Source organism: Labeo rohita, chromosome 25 (assembly GCF_022985175.1).
Source record: "Labeo rohita strain BAU-BD-2019 chromosome 25, IGBB_LRoh.1.0, whole genome shotgun sequence".
In the NCBI taxonomy this organism is placed as follows: Eukaryota; Metazoa; Chordata; class Actinopteri; order Cypriniformes; family Cyprinidae; genus Labeo; species Labeo rohita.
The window spans coordinates 12817293-12836507 of NC_066893.1; the positions used below are offsets into that span (position 1 = coordinate 12817293).

A 19215-nucleotide genomic window follows, 5' to 3' on the forward strand; every position below is an offset into this window, starting at 1 on the left:
AGTCAGATGTGGGGGTTGTCTTGAAACGTGGCGTGACACACTTCAATATTTTTATTTATTTTGTTATTTTTTTCTCAGGACTATGACTATTTCACTGTGGAACTGGAGAAGAGTGTGAAAGGATTTGGCTTTAGTATCCGCGGAGGACGGGAATACAAGATGGACCTGTTTGTGCTGAGACTGGCTGAGGACGGACCTGCGATCCGCAACGGCAGAATGAGGGTGAGAAAACTTATCAGACTGTAAGATGCAAAAGGTTTTTGATAATTGCACTTTAACAAACGAGAGTCTCACAGCCAAACTGTTAAAATCTATTTTGAATGTTTCACCTTGTGTAAAAATGCATTTTGTTATGTGAAAGTACATTTGTCTCTCAGCATATGCTGTACAAGCATTCAAAAGTTTGGGATCAGTATCATTTTTTTTTATAGGATGCATTAAATTGATCAAAAGTAAGAGTAAGGACATTTATAGTGTTACAAAAAATCTATTTCAAATAAATGCAGTTCTTTTGATCCTTTCATTATAGAATCCTGTTTTCAGCATCTGTTCTCAGCTACTAGAATGATTTCTGAAGGATCATGTGATGCTCAAAACTGGAGTAATGATGCTGAAAATTCAGCTTTGCATCACAGGAATAAATTACATTTCATAATATATTACAAAAGAAATCAGTTACTTAGAATTATAATAATATTTCACAATATTACTGTTTTTTCTATATTCAAATTAAACGCAGCCATGGTGAACATACCCAAACGTTTGAACAGTAGCATCTTTGCATTTATTCCACAAGTCTCTGAAAAGCTTGACTGTGATTGGTCAGTTATCACACTATAAACACCTTCAAGGTGATACAAGATCATGATGTAAAATATTCCCCTCATATTTTCATCATGTCCACAGGTTGGAGATCAGATTATTGAAATTAACGGTGAGAGTACGAGAGACATGAGTCACGCTCGTGCCATTGAGCTCATCAAGGCTGGCGGTCGCCGAGTACGTCTGCTGTTGAAAAGGGGCACGGGACAGGTGCCGGAATATGGTAGGTGCCACAACACACAAAGCCAAAAAACGCTGTTTTATTTTTTTAAAAGTTCAATCTAAGGGGAACCCCAGGTATTAAGACTTGTATGGCTTAATATAACAAAAATGATGTCTCTTACTGAAATATATAGTAGAAAACCCATAAAAGACTTGCGTTATTTAAAAAATCCACATTGTTTTATACATTTTTTTGGACTATGTGGGGGCGCCATTATTTTGGTGATGTAAGTTGGTTGCACTCGGTGAGCTACTGCCACCACCTGTTGCTATTTTTACCGCAGTACAACTCGGAAAATAAAATACTGATACGATGACCACAAAAACTGAAAGAGCTTGCAGGTGGTGATGGATATAGGCTTAAACCAAATGCTGTTCCATCCAACACAAGTGAAATCCACGCTGAGAAATTCCTTCAGTGGCTGCAGCGTCATGACAAGCGGCATCTTTACATCCTGCCAGGATGGCATCTAGCGTTTCTCGTCTCTGCCGTTTGTAAGCTCTTTCAGTAGCTGTGGTTGACTGAAGGCCTCAAAGGTGTCAGGGTGTCAAGTGAAGAGAAAAAAATTTTATTCGCCCACAGGCATCTTCCCATTCTTTTCTCCTCTTCTTATCGCTAGGAAAAGCAGTGAAGACTTGCATCGTTTCTCGTTGCCCTTTGACTGAAAATTACAACCAAAAGCCACACAATGTGGCATCATATCAGTATTTTTTTTTTAGTTGTGTTGTGGTAAAAATAGCAACAAGCTGGGTCAGTAGCTCACTGAGTGCAACCATTTCATGTCATCGAAATAATGACGCCCCCCATAGTCCCAAAAATGTAGCATTACCAACTTTTCAGACGAACATAGAATTGATAATCATGTTTTAAAACTAAAAACCTGCTGATTTTGGTTGAAGTAATGGAGTGAATGCTCATAAATGTGCTTACTGGAGAGCACATAGAAACAATAGTTCAGTAACAGTGGTCTTGATGGTTTGTTTGAGCTGAAATCTGTCTGTTAAAAGCTTAAAAGCCTTTGATGACTCACTATATCATTTAAACCTTTCAGTGAACTCTCGTTTAGTGACAAAACGTGTAGTAGTCTGTAACTAGTGTTCTCTTAACTCCTCTCCTCTATCAGCTGCTCTGTTTTTCTAACTCTGATCTGCGATGCAATAGTTCAGTCTTTTACTTCCTGTCCTGTAGGAATGGTACCTACCAACCTTACCATGTGCATGAAAAGCGACACTCTAGCCTCACCCTATTTCTTCATAATGGGACACTCTAAAGACACGGTTCGTGGCATCCTGCACGTCTTTCTGCTTCTTTCTTTTGTGTCTGTAGATTTTCTCTCTTGCTTTTGTTTCGTTTTGCATTGGCACGCTAGAATACGTCGCATGTCTCAGTAGCTTTTAACTGATTGGTTGCAAAAAAGTGTGCTTGTGTGTAGTTTTGTGTCACTGTGTGCATGTGTGCTTGACAGTGTTGGGAAGCTACACTGAAACTGATGGAAGCAGTAAAGTGTAAAAATATGCTCAAAATATGGGGGCGGAAATTAGCAAAGGGTCAATATTTTTTTTAAAAAATATATATTCAGATTTTTTTGTGGTGACAATGACTGTATGGTTTTGAGATCCATCTTTTCACACTGAGGACAACTGAGGGACTCACTATTACAGAAGATTTAAATGCTTACTGATGCTCCAGAGGGAAACACAATGCTTCAAGAGCCGGGGGGTGAAAACTTTTGAACAAAATGAAGATGTGTACATTTTTCTTATTTTGCCTAAATATCTTTTTTTTTTTCATTTAGTATTGCCCTTCAGAAGCTACAGAAGATACTTACATGTTTCCCAGAAGACAAAAGAAGTTCAATTTACCCTGATCTTCAAATTCCAAAAGTTTTCACCCCCTGGCTCTTAATGCATTGTGTTTCCTTCTGAAGCGTCAGTGTTTGAACCTTCTGTAATAGTTGCATATGAGTCTCTCAGTTGTCCTCAGTGTCAAAAGATGGATTTCGAAATCACACAGTCATTGTTGGAAAGGGTTCAAATACACAAAAATGCTGAATAATATAAGAATTTGTGGGACCTGAAGGATTTTTCTGAAGAATAGCAGGCACTTTAACTGTTAATGACAAACAAGAGGCTCATGAACAACTATCACCAAAAAAAAAAAAAAAAAAACAGCTGTGGATCATTTAGATAACAACACAGTATTAAGAATCAAGCGTATGTAAATTTTTGAAAGAGGTAATTTGTATAAATTCATCTATTTCTCTTGTGGACTGTATGTGAATGTCTTTTATGTGAAATATCTTATTCATGTCAGTACTAAATAAAAAAATAATATGCATTTTGTACAATCCCTCTTATTTTGGTAAAATAATTAACATTTTGTAGATTCTGCAAGGTGTATGTAAACTTTTGACCTCAACTGTATGCAAACCATCTAATAAACCAATTCACTAGAACGAATTCACAGGCTTCGCAAAATTACAGATGAGGAAAAGTATAATTACGTTATCATTTACCCTAAAAAGTTGTTACTGAAAATGCTACTAAAAAGTTCATTGCTTCCCAACACTGTTTGACTTGTGTTGTGTCCACTGGCAGTAACCTTGCTGTGCAGTCAGGTGTAACGGGTGATTCACAGGTTCTTTGTGTTTCCTGGTAGACAGTGCCGCCTCCCGGAGTGCTGTCTCTCCAGCCGCCCCTGCCTTGTCGGAAGTAGTCTCACCCCGCTAGCGTGACACTCGCCCTTCGCCGTCACCCGTCATTTCATCCAGCCTCAAACCCTGGACTTTCAGTGGCATTCTGTGACAGTCTGGACCAATCACAGCACCCCTCATGGTCAGTTTTGTGGGGCTTCGCCCGCAGAACAAAGGGTGGCAGGTCCACCTGTAAGAGCTGTGCTTTGAACAGCCTAAGAAACGGAGGAGATGGATCATAAAAGTCGAAAATATTAAGAACAGATGGAGACACATCAACCTCAAATGGATTGTCGCATCCAACTTGCTTTTCATATAGTGTCTGATCCAAGTTTGTTTTTCGTTTTTCCGGACAATCCAGATGAACGGCAGCCAAAGACGTGTGGCTCACCCTCTCGCTGTTTAATTCTGGATCCAGAGCGGAAACTTCTCGCAGAGGAACGAGCCGAACTTTCAACGCCTCGTTCTTCCGTCCGGTGGACCCGAGCTCTCTTTATTTGTTTATCATGTAGAGGTTGTTTATTTTTTGTATAATTTCAAGATGTTCATACCAAGCCCCTAGCGATACCAGGGGTCAAATATCGCAAATATATGTGTAGCATGAAAAGAGATTTCCGAAGAAACACACAAACTTCTGAGTTGAGAACTTCAACGTTTCAGTATTGCGTTTCGTTATATGTCTGATGGAAAAAAAGTCACCATAGACATTGTGAAACACTGACAGTTAATACAAAGGGAGACCGCCATGATGGAGATATAAGGGTAAGTATCACGCCGAATCATTCGGCCTGAATTATGGGAGGTAAATGCATATCAATCGCCAAATCTGCCGCATGGACGTATCCCTTTAGATCCCAAGACGATATGTTATATTAGTATGGTTTAGTCGATGAATTCCACACCCAGCCAAACGATTGCTTACATCGCGAACAACCGACGAAGGACCGCGGATGTTTTCAAAGCCTCAGTGTGTCAATCCGGCCTCACTGGCCCTGTACTGTGCGCCACCACTGTGGATATGGGGTGCCATCTTACACCTCACAAGCTTCATTCCCATGTCTCTGATGGCTCCGGAGTTCATGGAAACTAATTAGCAGAGCTAATTAAAAAAGATGGTTTTTCAGGACAGTTTGGTCTGAGACCAGGAGACATGTAGTCTTTCACTGTGTCTTAACCAAGTGTGACATGACAAATAATTTCCCTATTTGCTCCAAATGTGAAAACGTTGCACGATGCAACAAAATCACATCAAGTCAGAACTTATTTGATATGTAGTACACAGCAATTTGGATTTTGGACCAATAAGATACATACAGATAAATTTGGGATTTGGGCCAATATGCTAACTATTGATACATTTGTATTCGGACCACTGAGATGACAATAGGTGGGGCTACATACAGATAAATTTGTTTTTTGACCAGTGAGATGACAATGGCACGGCTACGTATAGATACATTTGTATTTGAACCAATGAGATGACAATGGGCAGGGCTACATACTAATAAATTTGGGATTTGGACCAATATTAAGAGAATGGACGGGGCTACATACAGATGAATTTGGAATTTGTACCAGTATGATGGCAATGGGTGGGGCTACATACAGATAAATTTGTGATTTGGTCCAATAAGATAACAATGGGAAGGGCTACACAAAAATAAACTTAAGATTTGGACGAATATGATAACTATAGGCTGGACTATGTAGAGATTCATTTGGATTTGGACCAATAAGATGACAATTGGTGGGCTACATGCAGATAAATTTGTTTTTAGACCAATGAAATGACAATGGGTGGGGCAACTTGTGGATAAATTTGGACCATAGATTAATTTTAGATTTGGACCAGTATGATGACAATGGGCGGGGCTACATACAGATGAATTTGGTATTTGGACCAATACGAAGAGAATGGGCGGGGCTACATACTGATAAATTTGGGATTTGGTCCAATAAGATAACAATGGAAAGGGCTACACAAAAATAAAATTGGGATTTGGACCAATATGATGACTATGGGCTTGACTACGTAGAGATTAATGTAAATATTAATTTGGATTTGGACCAATAATATGACAATGGGCAGACTACTTAGAGATACATTTATTTTTGGACCAATGAAATGACAGTGGGTGGGGCTACTTACGGATTAATTTGGACCATAGATTTATTTTTAGATTCGGACCAGTATGATGATAATGGGCGGGGCTACATACAGATAAATTTTAATTTGGACCAATATGAAGAAAATGGGTGGGGCTACATACAGATAAATGTGGGGTTAGGGCCAATAAGAGATTTGGACCAATATGATGACAGTGGGTGGGGCTAAATACAGATAAATTTGGAATTTGGTGTAGGCACTGTTAGCCTTGTGGGCAGCATGTTGCATACAGCGCCGTTGCGCTACGGGTGTCCCGAGTTCGAATCCCGGCTTGTGGACCTTTCCCGATCCTATCCCTCTTGCTTTCTTCCACTTCACTTCCTGTCAACTCTATACCTATTCCTATCACAGTAAAGGCAAAAAATGACAAAAACAAATCCTTTAAAAAAAATGTGGGATTTGGACCAATACGATGATAATACGTGGGGATAAATACAATTATAGGTAATTATAGGTGGATCTACCTAGAAAATTGACCAAATTTCTTGCCGCTTGTTACAATTGTGGCTAGATGTGCATGATATTTTGGTATACCGGCTATCGGCCGATATCGCTATTGGTCTATATTGGATATTTAATTGTGCATATTAATTGTGATATTAAAAATGCTAAATTCGCCGGTTTTTATGTTTAGATTTAATTTGCCGCCATTGAACACTCACTTAAAGTTAATTTTTAAAAATTAAAATTTAATAACACTGTTAAATGTATTCTTCAGCAAGTCTCACAATGAATGTTCATTTTTCATACTGCATATTATAATGTTGTGATGCCCAAATTCACTTGTAGCATTTTAAATCATGACTGTTTAGTGTTCTATTTTTTATTTATCGGCTTATCGGTATTGGCCAGAACTTTATTTTTTGCTTTATCACTTGATGTTTTATCATGTCACGCTTGGTTAAGACACGGTTAAGGTTCAGGTGGGAGAAAACATGAGAAAAAAAAGGATGTTTTTAAATGATGGGGGCATGATCAGGGTCTCTCTAGCATGAATGGGTGGGACCCAGTTGTATGGGGCAGAGTGCCTTACTGGCAGGACAAAGAGCAGTATGAAATATGCATTTTACATAAAAAATAGAAATATCTTAAGAGCTGAGCTTTTGTTTTCACCTTTGATTTAACGGTGACAAACTTTGCCAATTTTTTTCTGATGTCGTGAAAATGTTTTGTTAGTAAAATCAATGTATAAAGATCAAAACTTCTGATCTGGCACATGTGGACAGCGGTAGGAGAAGATTTTGTGTTTGTTACGGCAAACAACCTCTGTCATTCTGACCTTTTCATTAGATGGAGAAGACAGTGTTAATGGATTTTATATGGTGATAGTGATCAACAGAAACATTTACAGTGATTAAATCTCACAGTGTGGAGCGAGGGTTTGATGCCATGCAGTGTTTTGCCTCTTTTTGTATTCATTTAATTGTGAAATTGTCTTATGCTGCTCTGCACCTGTCATTCTGATCACAGGCTGATAACTGTGCCAATTCAATTGTTCTGGAGGTATGTGGAATGTAATTCCAGATTTTCAAGCGGTTTTGTGAACCACAGAATATCCTAAAACTGCGTCGGGAGCTGCAGTAAAAAAATTGCATATCAATACAAGCTTATCACATTCCTACTTCATAACACTGCAAAAAAAAAAAAAAAAAAAAAAATCTCAGATTTTTTTTTTTTTTTACCTTTACATTTTTTTTTGCATAAACATCACTAAATTTGGGATGATTATGCTTTAATTAAGAAAAAACTGTTTGCTAATGCACTGTAAGAAATATTCTTTTAAAAAAATGTTTCAACTTAATATCATTTGTTACCCCGCTGACTTAAAATTTTTAGTTTAATCAACTTGAAATTTTAAGTTACTTAATATGGAACTGGAATATTTTAGTTGACTGAACTAAAAATTTTAAGGCAGCTTAACATTATTTTAAGTTGAAACAACTATTTTTTTTACAGTGTGGTGTGAAAAAAGGGTGTTTAGATTTTTTGCTAGAAAATGAAAAATAAAGATTCCTTAATTTTTTTTTTTTTTTTTTTTTTTTGCAGTTGAAACAAGATGTGTATATTAGTAATCTGTGCCACAATAAAACACTCCCTGTTCATATCTCCTTAATGGTTTTGTAGCTAGCACACAATATTCGTAGTCTCCATTGATCGCCATCATTGGGTGCAGTGTGCTAGATTAAACTGCTGTTTACATGGAGAGACAGACAGCGAGAAACGGTGAAGGAAAATGTGGATGCATTTATTGCACAGCTCATAGCTTTTACTGTTTGAAGCTGTATCCTGCCTGCTGTGAAAATAAGACAAAGAAAAAAAAAACATTTTATATTATTGAGGAAAATATTGAATCTGTTAAAGATGGCACGTGCCGGGGCCCATTCAGATCAATATTACTGTCTAGTGTTAGATGTGTATTTACCTTGTACAGCTGTACTCCTATAAATATGGTTTAATGTATTATTGATAGTTTCAAAGACTAAGTGATCAAATATTTTTATGAAATGCAACAGTACGGATATAATAAATTTTGCTAAAATCTTGTTTACCTGTATGATATTCTGATATACTGTTAAATAAACTCTTGACAAGGTCTAAAGTTCGTTTTATATCTCTCATTATACTCACGTCTGGTGCTCAGAGTGTGAGCATTTATTTATTGTGATAGATAGAAAGAACGATAGAACGAATGACAGAACAAATAATAGAACGATAGATGGAATGACAGAACGACAGATCGATAGGTAGATAGAACGAATGACAGAACATGATAGATAGAAAGAAAGAACGATAGAACAAATGTTAGAATGATAGATAGATAGATAGATATAGATAGAACGAACGACAGAACAAACAATAGAATAATAGAACGATCGACAGATAGATAGACAGAACAATAGATAGAATAATAGAATGTTAGAGTAATAGAACGATAGATAGATAGATAGATAGATAGATAGATAGATAGATAGATAGATAGAAAGAACGATAGAATGAATGACAGAACAAGGTATAGAACGATAGTTAGATGATGGATAAATGGATGGATAGATAGATAGATAGATAGATAGAAAGAATGATAGAATGAATGACAGAACAACAGAATAATAGAAAGATAGATAGAAAGAACGATAGAACAAATGATAGAACGATAGATAGATATAGTTAGAAAGAACGATAGAACGAATGATAGATAGAACGATAGATATATAGATAGATAGTAGAATAGAATAATAGATAAAATAATAGAATGAACAATAGATAGACAGAATGATAGAAAGAACGATAGAATAGAACAATAGATAGAATGTTAGAATGAATGACAGAACAAACGATAGAATGATAAAAAGATAGTATAATAGAATGAAGACAGAACAAACAATAGAATAATAGATAGAATGTTAGAATAATAGATAGACATAGATAGATAAATGGATAGATAGATAGATAGATAGATAGATAGATAGATAGATAGATAGATAGAATGACAACAAACAATAGAACAACAGATAGGATGTTAGAATAATAGATAGATAGATAGAATGATAGAATGAATGACAGAACAACAGAATAATAGAACGATAGATAGAAAGAACGATAGATATATAGATAGATAGATAGTAGAATAGAATAATAGATAAAATAATAGAATGAACAATAGATAGACAGAATGACAGAATGATAGAATAATACAACAATAGATAGAATGTTAGAATGAATGACAGAACAAACGATAGAATGATAGAAAGATAGTATAATAGAATGAATGACAGAACAAACAATAGATAGAATAATAGATAGAATGTTAGAATAATAGATAGATAGATAGATAGATGATAGATAGATAGATAGAACAATAGTATAATAGAATAAATAAAATGATAGATAGATAGATAGATAGATATAGATAGAACGAACGACAGAACAAACAATAGAATAATAGAACGATAGGCAGATAGTTAGACAGAACAATAAATAGATAGTAGATAGATGATAATAGAATGTTAGAGTAATAGAACGATAGATAGAAAGAACGATAGAACGAATGACAGAACAAGGGATAGAACGATAGATGATGGATAAATGGATAGATAGATAAAATGACAAACAGAACAACAGATAGGATGTTAGAATAATAGATAGATAGAAAGAATGATAGAACAAATGATAGAATGAATGACAGAACAACAGAATAATAGAACGATAGATAGATAGATATAGTTAGAAAAAACGATAGAACAAATGATAGAACGATAGATGGATAGATAGAGAGATAGATAGATAGAATGACAACAAACAATAGAACAACAGATAGAATGTTAGATAGATAGATAGATAGATAGAAAGAATGATTGAATGACAGAACAACAGAATAATAGAACGATAGATAGATAGTAGAATAGAATAATAGATAAAATAATAGAATGAACAATAGACAGAATGATAGAAAGATAGAAAGAACGATAGAATAATAGAACAACAGAAAGAATGATAGAATGAATGACAGAACAAACAATAGAATAATAGATAGAATAATAGATAGTTTCTTCATGTCATGTTGATGCAAGTTGTCACACAAAACAGGTATACAGTTGTTTAGCACATTTTTAATCGTTTATTTCTTTTATTTGAAGCTGAGACTTGTATGTATGTAACACTATGAATATTTTACTGAAGTAAAACGTGACAACTAGCCCCGGTCTCCTCTCCGTGTTGTCTTCCACACCACACGATGGCGTATTATGTTACAGTCAATATGTGAAAAACATTCAATGAAGAGGTTACAAACAATATTCTTTATGGAATATTCGATTCAAACGAACCCTAAACTACATAATAATGTCTGAAAAGCACAGAAACCTTCCTCCGTGGATGGTGAAATCTAACGTTCAAAGCAGTAAACACAAAGAAGCGGTGAAGAAGAAAACGCGTTGTGAAAACACAAAATGGACATCGAAAAAGCGGCTCGAAAGGTAGAAACTGCTTTAGAAACTATCGTTAATAACGTTAACGGATGTTTTTATGAGAAAAAATGTTTAAGCCGAACAATGTTGTTTTCAGTGTCGTCACGTATTGGATGAACGAGCGGGAGCTCGTGGAAACAGTACTCAGCTTTTTGAAGGATGATGAGGTAAACTGATTTCCATTTTCATAAATCACTTGTCATCTTTTAAAACTGTTATTTACGCCGTATGATACAGACTTATTATTTTTTCTCTCATGAATCGTAGCAATGTGCTAAAGATGCAACGCAAGCCCCAGAGGAGGTAAGGATAATTCCGGAGACAGATGAAGAAGACATGTCCGACTTAGATGTGCAAGACAGGACATATGTTTCAAACATTGCACAGCTAGAGACTGTGCCATATGGAAACTGCATGGAAGAAGGTACCAGCACAAAACCAGACTGCCATCTGAAACCACCTTCTGGCGGTTCAGGAGCTTCTGAGAAGCTTGGTGTGGATGATGAGGCTCTCAAGCTTGTTCGAGAGATTTTTTTCTCATAATTTCAGTTTTACAGTGCTCAGAATTTAGTTTTAGTTTTAGTCACCCTCATGTTGTTGCAAACGTTCCTATTTATTTTTTCTTCTGTGGAGCACAAAAGGAGATGTTTTGAAGAATGTCCCGATCGCTCTTTTCCATGCAGTTACAGCGAATGCCAGGAAACTGCAGTTTCAACCTTCAAAACAGACTAAAAAGTGCCTTTAATCCTTTTTAAAGCTTGAATTGTAATGAACTAGAAACTGTTATTGTCTGGAAAATGAATTTTATTAAAAATTTCTCTTTTGTGCTCCTCAGAACAAAAAGGTAATTTAGGTTTGGAACGACATGAGGGTAAGTAAATTGCTTTTGGTGAATTATCTTTTTTGTTTTCATTTCTTCAGGGAATGAAAATCTAGTTAATCTGGTTGATGCCTGAATAAAGGTGATTTCTGATTTGTTTTCTAAACCAGCTGCTCTAATTGTCATTCGCACACTTGCACTTTCTTAAGTCCTTTGAGTGAAGAAACGCCAACAAAGAACAAATTAGAATGTTCAGTGACATGTACGAACAAATTGTATATTTATTCATTTTAATAATAAAAAAAAAACACCGCAGGTTTTAAGTGATTGGTACTTCAAGAGCCGTCCAATGTAAGAGTTTAGAGTAAGGACAAATTGTCAGAGGTCCAGGAGACAAGGACAGACATGTGGTGATGCTTAAAAACAGATCATGGGTGTGCAGGTGCATAAGAAACTCTTTATTTGAACTCTCAAGAGACAAACACAATAACAGGCGAATAAAACATCCCGAACCTGGAAAGCATCATGTTCATAAAATTCATAAATTAACCAAAATACATCAACAGGATGTGACTTTTAAAAAGGAACTATTAGAGGGACCTTAATTTATCTTAATGGCTTTGGCACAAGAAAATATGCATCAGCAATGTGATTTGTAATCATGCAAAAATAATGGGAAATGACTTCCATCAAAGAATATTCAATATGCTTTAAATGAATTATTCCACACTACTTCCATTTAGCCATTCAACCAATACAATCGAGACTGCATTTTAATAAACCCTCAAGTGTCATTTATTAATATTATCAAAATTGCTAAACAATCAATAGAACAGTCCTTCCTGAGGTGGAGATCTCAGATCTGGATGGGGACAATCGCAAAACATCCCAACCAGATCCTAATACTGTCGTGATGGGTCGTGTCTAAAAGCCTCCTGGTGCTGCTTTATCTTTTAAGTTAAATTGTCTGATATTCAGATTTAGAGCTGCGCTTTTTAAAAAGGGAGTATTCCCTCCAAAGTTATCATTAAAATACCTGTGTTTAGAAAAATAAAAGATGTCTTTATGAGTGTAATAATAATAACTGACAGGCTTTAATGTGAGAATCTTTTTCTAGAACAACTGCAAATTTTTAAAAGCTGTCCTTTCATTTAAAAGAATAACTCACCCAAAAATGAAAATTCTGTCATTAATTTCTCACCCTCATGTTGTTTCTAACTCATAAGACCTTTGTTCATCTTCAGAACTAAAGCTGTCAAAAGGTACTGGGTTCGCAAAGAAAACAAAAATAATGACTTTATTCAATTTCTTCTCTTCCGTGTCTTCGAAGCGCACATGGAATATTTTAATGATGTCCTTACTACCTTTCTGGGTCTTGAACGTGTCAGTTGTGTTGCTGTTTATGCAGGGTCAGAAAGCTCTTGGATTTCATCAGGAATATCGTAATAGGTCTTAGGTCACGATGGTGACTAATCAATGACAGAATTTGTATTTTTGGGTGAACTGTCCCTTTAAATTCACTTAAATCATTTTTGCACCAAACAAGATTTTCTGGGAATGTTCCAGTCTACTTATTTATGAATTTAAGCTTGTTTAACAGTTGTGTCAGTGCTTTACAGTACCACAAATGACAACCAACATCAATATCATGTATTAACAGAATCCTGAAACTTACAGTTGTGATTCGGATTGAAATGTGACTGAAATGAGCTTTAAATGTTGTAAGGAGAAGAGCCCAGTTAGTGTTCAGCGTTCTCGGAAAGAAGAGGCGTCAAGCTGTTCATGTGGCCGTCAAAAACACTCATCTAAAGACAAAAATGCCAGTGCTTAGTTCCATAACAGTTCCAAAATGAAGCACAAAAACCAGCAGCTACTACTTACACTCTTCGGCTTATAAACGCCCAGTTTAAAACGACAGCACACCACGTCTACGCAGAAGCCAACCAGACTGTGTAACATGCCTGCAGAAGCGAATCACAATCATTGAATCATTTCAAAAAATTATGTTTTTTTTGGTTAGCAAATATTCTGTCCATTTACCTGTTGTAGAGAAAATGCCTCCTATGATGCCACAGAGCCGCACGAGGAACTGCCACAAGGGCATGTGCTGCTCAGTCACCTTCACCATCAGAGAGCTGATGTCATACTTCATAAAGATCCCAGAAACCCCATGACTCCCCGCTGCGTGGTTTATCACTCGCTCCTAAAGGAGCCAGAGTCCAAATGCGCCATCAGTGATCATATTTAGGCAGTCATGCATACAGAATGTACTTTACACAAGATAAAACAGAACTTTGTAAAATGTAGCAAATGGTGGTAGTTTTAAATATAACTTTAATTTAAACAACAGATGGTTATGAATATATATTTAAAGCTGTCTGTACCCGCTCAGTGACTGAATATTGGTGTGTGTCCGCTGACACCTTGTACGTCTGCAGTTTTGTGGGCACAACGGTGATAAAGTACTGGAACATTTGATTGTCTAGCAAAAACAAAAAGTCAGGCTCATCAGAAATGGACCGTTTTGCTACTTGAGAGGGAAAAATGATATTGAATTCGAAAAATGCCAAAATGGACCAATAATTTACAAAAATAATTGAACTGATTTTTATGTATTTAAGTTTTATGTATTATTTATATATTTGTACATTTTAATTGTATTACTAGCATGAATATATATTTATGCTGATAATATAATTTTTAATATAAATAACTTAATCAGTAAAATGCTTTCTGATCTAATGATAGAATTTAATACAATTGTATTTATATAGCAAAATTTTTATATTATTTATAAATTTTTATGTATGAATTGTATTATCAGTATAAATATATATTTATGCTGATAATCTGTAATTTTAAAAAAAAATACTATATAAAATTAGAGAAATCCAAAAATGCTCTCAAACTTCTGGATCTTAGTATATTAATGTGCATTCTGATAAGAAAATCTGAAAGAAGTTTGAATTAAAAAATGTTAAAGCACACACACTTAAATATCTATAAACGTTTTGATTTCTTACGATCTGCAGACACTTTTTCTGTGCCATCCAATGGATTTAATATGCCAGGGATTTCCTCTCCAAAAGACAGATGGTCTATCCGATGGGAGAAGTTGTATGCTGAAACACAAAACTTGTTAGCAAACTGACCTGTTAGACATAAAATTTAAGGCACCATTTGCTTTTTTAAGTGGAACAGATGTTGCCTTCTGGTCTGGTTTCAAAAGGACTAGATACGTTTTGCATAGAATTAGTCATTCAGATAATATCTAAAGAATCAGCTGCTATGCTAGGTGTGAGAAGCTCTTCAGCTTACTCTCATGGCTGACCAGGGCTGCTAGATGAGCATGACCTCGAGGGTGTGGGATGGCCCTGAAATGAACATGAAATAAGAAAATATATAAAGATGATATAAAGTCAATCAGAAATCAAACAGACTTCCCAAGTGACACATTTGAGTTCGAAAAGTAGTTCTGCAGTACTTAAAAGTATTTAATTACTCACCCTCATGTCGTTCCAAACGTGTAAGACCTTAGTTCGTCTTCAGAACACAAATTAAGATATTTTTGATGAAATCCGAGAGCTTTCTGACCCTGCATAGACAGCAACGCAACTGACACGTTCAAGGCCCAAAACGGTAGTAAGGACATTGTTAAAATAGTCCATGTGACGTCAGTGGTTCAAATGTAATTTTATAAAGCAACGAGAATCTTTTTTGTGCACAAAGTTAACAAAAACATTTTATTAACGATTTTATTCAACAATTTCTTTTCTTCTGTGTCAGCCTTCAACGTACGTTCATGACAGTAGCACGATGATGGCACATGGACTATTTTAACCATGTCCTTACTACCTCTCTGGGTCTCAGAAAGCTCTTGGATTTCATCAAAACTATCTTAATTTGTGTTCTGAAGATCGACGAAGGTCTTACAGGTTTGAAACAACATGAGTAATTAATGACAGAATATTCATTTTTGGGTGAACTCTCTCTTTAAAAACAACTTTCAATGGAGATAAGATGCAAAAACAAGATGAAAGGAGACATACTTGCCAACAGTGATGTGGAAATTTCCTGCTACTTTATTAACATAAAGATGTCCGTGTATCCGGCAGGCGTTTAGAGGCTGAGTGGGATCATCTTCCCTACAGAGTGAATAGAAAACAACAAACTCCATTAGAAATGACTGTCATATTTGCATGATTCTTGTTTGATATGTGGTGTAAAGGTTCCCATACAGGTGTCATGTGTTCTGACCTGGGTGGGAGTGCAGTGGGGGCACCTTTCATGACATTCTTAAACAAAACATCCTGGAGTGAATGTTCCTCACGCAGACGGTTCTGAATGAGCAAAAGTGTTCTGAGAGACACAATTTGACAGTTAGGATTTTTCTTTTAATAACCACATCTTTATATATTATCGCTATTTAAATATTATTAAAAATGATAATTATATTCATTTAATTTCATTTTCATACACATATACATACATATACATACATATATATATATATATATATATATATATATATATATATATATATATATATATATATACATATATACATATGTATATATATATATATATATATGTATACATATGTATACATATGTATATATGTATACATATGTATATATATGTGTATATATATATATATATATATATATATAGACACACATGAAAATGAAATGAAATGAATGTAATTTACCTGTGCCAGAGCCTCTGCTGAGGAGAAAGGTCAAAAATAACCTGAAAAAGATTTGTAAAATATGTTATGGCACCACTTTAACAAGGTTCTAGCAAATAAGTAACATTCAGCTACTCACTGGTTCATACTGCAGGCCGTCAGATGCCACCATTGTCTCAGCTAGATCCAACACATCTGCTCCAACAACTGAAAAAAAAATTAAATCCACAAGATTAATGACAATTTATGACAAGTCACACAACATAGTATTAATTAAGATTAAGACTTACATTGGCACCTCATGGCAACTGTGATATCAATATTAATTCGTAGTTTGCTGCCAGATAAAGAAATAATAACAAAATGTTAGTTTTTAATTGCACAAAAAAACATATTGCGCTACCAGTCAAAAGTTTTTGAACAGTAAGATTTTTACGGTTTGTAAAAGAAGTTTCTTCTGCTCACCAAGCCTGCATTTATTTGATAGAAAGTACAGCAAAAACAGTAAAAATTTGGACTATTCAACTACTACTTTTTTTATTTCTAAATATTTTAAAATCTAATTTATTCCTGTGATTTCAAAGCTGAAATTTTAGCTTCATTACTGCAGTCACATGATCCTTCAGAAATCATTCAAATATTCTGATTTGTTGCTCAAAAAAATATTATTAATCTTATGTTGAAACAGCGGAGTTGAATTTTTTCAGGTTTCTTTGATAAATAGAAAGTTCAGAAGAACAGCATTTATCTAAAATAGAAATCTTTTGTAACATTATGAATTACTTTATCATCACTTTTGATCAATTTTAAGCATCCTTTCTAAATAAAAGTATTAATTTCTATAATTTCTTTCCAAAAAAAAAAAAAACTCCAAGCTTTTAAACGGTATAGTGTATGTTACAAAACCTTTTTATTTCAGATAAATGCTGATCTTTGGATCTTTCTATTCATCAAAGAATCCTGAAAAAATACTCAACAGTTTTTAATATTGTTAACAATATTAATAAAAAATGTTTCTCGAACAGCAAATCAGTATATTAGAATGATTTCTGAATGTGACACTGAAGACTGGAGTAATGATGCTGAAAATGTAGCTTTGATCACATTTTAAAAATATATAATTAAATAGAAAACTGTTATTTTAAATAGGCCAAGTAATAAAATTTAAAAATTTTGCAGTTTTTGCTGTACTTTGGATCAAATAAATGCAGACTTGGTGAGCAGAAGAGACTACTTAAAAATGATTAAAAATCTTACTGTTCAAACATTTGACTGGTAGTGTATATATAATAACTAAACAATTCACTGTTACATTATGAGAGTTCACCTAGTAAAATCCTTATCCACTTTATACTCGTAATTCATCCATGTGTCTCGATATACAAAGAACTCAAAGAAGGCCAAGAGTGCCATGGCTGTGAAGGCCAACACAGACACTGAGGAAGAAAAAAACAACACAATATAATTTGATTTATGTTTTTTCAATTCAATATCACAGCTGTAATATTTCATTAGAGTCAGAAGGAAAATGTGAAGTATTATCTATAAATATATATATGTGTGTGTGTGTGTGTGTGTGTGTGTGTGTGTAAGAGTTATTTGTATGGTGTTATTTTAGTATCACTAAGATATTGTTATTTATTAATGCTTTTATATTTTATTATAAATATATATTTTCCACTATGTATATCTATATAGTATTTATGTATTTATTTACCTCAGTTTTGTGAAATATGTGACCCTGGACCTCAAAACCAGTCATAAGTAGCATGGGTATATATGCAACAATAGGCAGTAATACATTGTATGGGTCAAAATGATTTCTTTTATACCAAAAATCATTAGGATATTAAGTAAAGATCATGTTCCACAGAGATATTTTGTAAATTTACTACCGTAAATATAATAGTATTAGTAATATGCATTGCTAAAAACTTAATTTGGACAACTTCTAAGATTTTCTTAATATTTAGATGTTTCTGCACCCTCAGATTGCAACATTTTCAAATAGTTGTATCTCAGCCAAATATTGTCCTAACAAACCATACACCAATGGAAAGGTATTTATCCAGCTTTCAGATGATGTATAAATCTCAATCTTTTAAAAATTGACCCTTATGCTTGGTTTTGTGGTCCAGGATCACATATGGCAAATGAAATCTCACCAGTTCCTCCACTGGCTGTTGTCTCCACATAACTCTCAGGAACCTTGGGAAAAGCATCCAACTCCTTCACAAAGTTCAAAGCTTTCTTTTTGTTCAGCCTCCTCATCGTCACAGCAGCTGGCTGTTTTCTTCCTCATGAATTTAGGCAGCGATTCTTCATTTATGTCAGTTGGTAGGCCTACATCAAGGTGAGTTGCACAGGAACATACATTTGTGAGCAGTAGTTACATCGCCTGTCTATGTTTTTAGCTCAGTGCTAAATATACTAAATGCTTAACCACATACAAGTTAGGTCGTAGACCTACTGTGATTATAAACATTTCCAAAGAGTACGTTTTTAATAATTTGTCTGTGAATGCTCAGTTATCTCAGTTGGTTACTGTTAGCCACTGCTAACACTACATTTTCTTTCTTTCTTTTCTACGTACCTTGAGATGCTATTTTAAACGGGACATTGTGGTTTCCGCAATTTTCAAATAAAGAATCTCCTTTAACAATGAGGGTTTAATGAAATAACGGGGAGAAATGCACAGGACTCGGAAGAGAGCGGACGCTGATGTGTTGTAGTCGCACACTTCCGGTCTGGTGGATTATGGGATATGTAGTGAAAAATACAGAAGCGACTGAATACTAGCGTACTACTCGTACTATTTCTGTCATATATTTATTTCAAAA

At 34.9% G+C, this 19215-nt stretch overlaps 3 protein-coding genes across 5 annotated transcripts in view; 2 read left to right on the forward strand and 1 right to left on the reverse strand.

Annotated features, from left to right (window-relative positions):
- The window catches only part of magi2b (membrane associated guanylate kinase, WW and PDZ domain containing 2b), a 131970-nt gene extending 123467 nt beyond the window's left edge, over positions 1-8503 (forward strand). The window contains exons 21-24 of one of the 3 annotated variants that reach the window (XM_051100216.1): positions 79-222; positions 907-1045; positions 2234-2322; positions 3704-8503. In XM_051100216.1, coding sequence (XP_050956173.1) covers positions 79-222; positions 907-1045; positions 2234-2322; positions 3704-3760 — 429 coding nt within the window. In that variant the 3' untranslated portion in view covers positions 3761-8503. Of the gene's footprint in view, positions 1-78; positions 223-906; positions 1046-2233; positions 2323-2840; positions 3424-3703 lie in introns of those variants that run through there. The other 2 variants (XM_051100218.1, XM_051100217.1) reach the window with 2 other exon arrangements.
- Positions 8504-10655: 2152 nt separating this feature from the next.
- si:ch211-127m7.2 (uncharacterized) lies at positions 10656-11732 on the forward strand. Its single transcript, XM_051100064.1, has 3 exons — positions 10656-10877; positions 10966-11035; positions 11136-11732. Exons 1-3 carry the CDS (start codon positions 10744-10746, stop codon positions 11409-11411), a joined length of 480 nt encoding a protein of 159 aa, XP_050956021.1. The 5' UTR covers positions 10656-10743; the 3' UTR covers positions 11412-11732.
- A 393-nt stretch (positions 11733-12125) lies between these two features.
- ergic2 (ERGIC and golgi 2) lies at positions 12126-19134 on the reverse strand. Its single transcript, XM_051100063.1, has 14 exons — positions 18969-19134; positions 18541-18718; positions 17703-17811; positions 16666-16712; positions 16515-16582; positions 16397-16437; positions 15946-16047; positions 15738-15833; positions 15007-15062; positions 14712-14810; positions 14073-14170; positions 13729-13891; positions 13570-13649; positions 12126-13493 (listed from the first exon to the last, which is right to left on the reverse strand). Exons 2-14 carry the CDS (start codon positions 18644-18646, stop codon positions 13428-13430), a joined length of 1131 nt encoding a protein of 376 aa, XP_050956020.1. The 5' UTR covers positions 18647-18718; positions 18969-19134; the 3' UTR covers positions 12126-13427.
- Between the last annotated feature and the right edge of the window lie 81 nt (positions 19135-19215).

Bases quoted from the DNA above. Each gene is read 5' to 3' on its own strand.
- si:ch211-127m7.2 (XM_051100064.1), top strand. From the start codon at position 10,744: ATGTCTGAAAAGCACAGAAACCTTCCTCCGTGGATGGTGAAATCTAAC. The intron at 10,878-10,965 runs GTAGAAACTGCT...TGTTGTTTTCAG, and splicing joins TCGAAAAAGCGGCTCGAAAG to TGTCGTCACGTATTGGATGA. The intron at 11,036-11,135 runs GTAAACTGATTT...CATGAATCGTAG, and splicing joins GCTTTTTGAAGGATGATGAG to CAATGTGCTAAAGATGCAAC.
- ergic2 (XM_051100063.1), bottom strand. From the start codon at position 18,646: ATGAGGAGGCTGAACAAAAAGAAAGCTTTGAACTTTGTGAAGGAGTTG. The intron at 15,063-15,737 runs GTATGTCTCCTT...TGTTCATTTCAG, and splicing joins TTCCACATCACTGTTGGCAA to GGCCATCCCACACCCTCGAG. The intron at 14,171-14,711 runs GTAAGAAATCAA...TGTTTTTGCTAG, and splicing joins AGAAAAAGTGTCTGCAGATC to ACAATCAAATGTTCCAGTAC.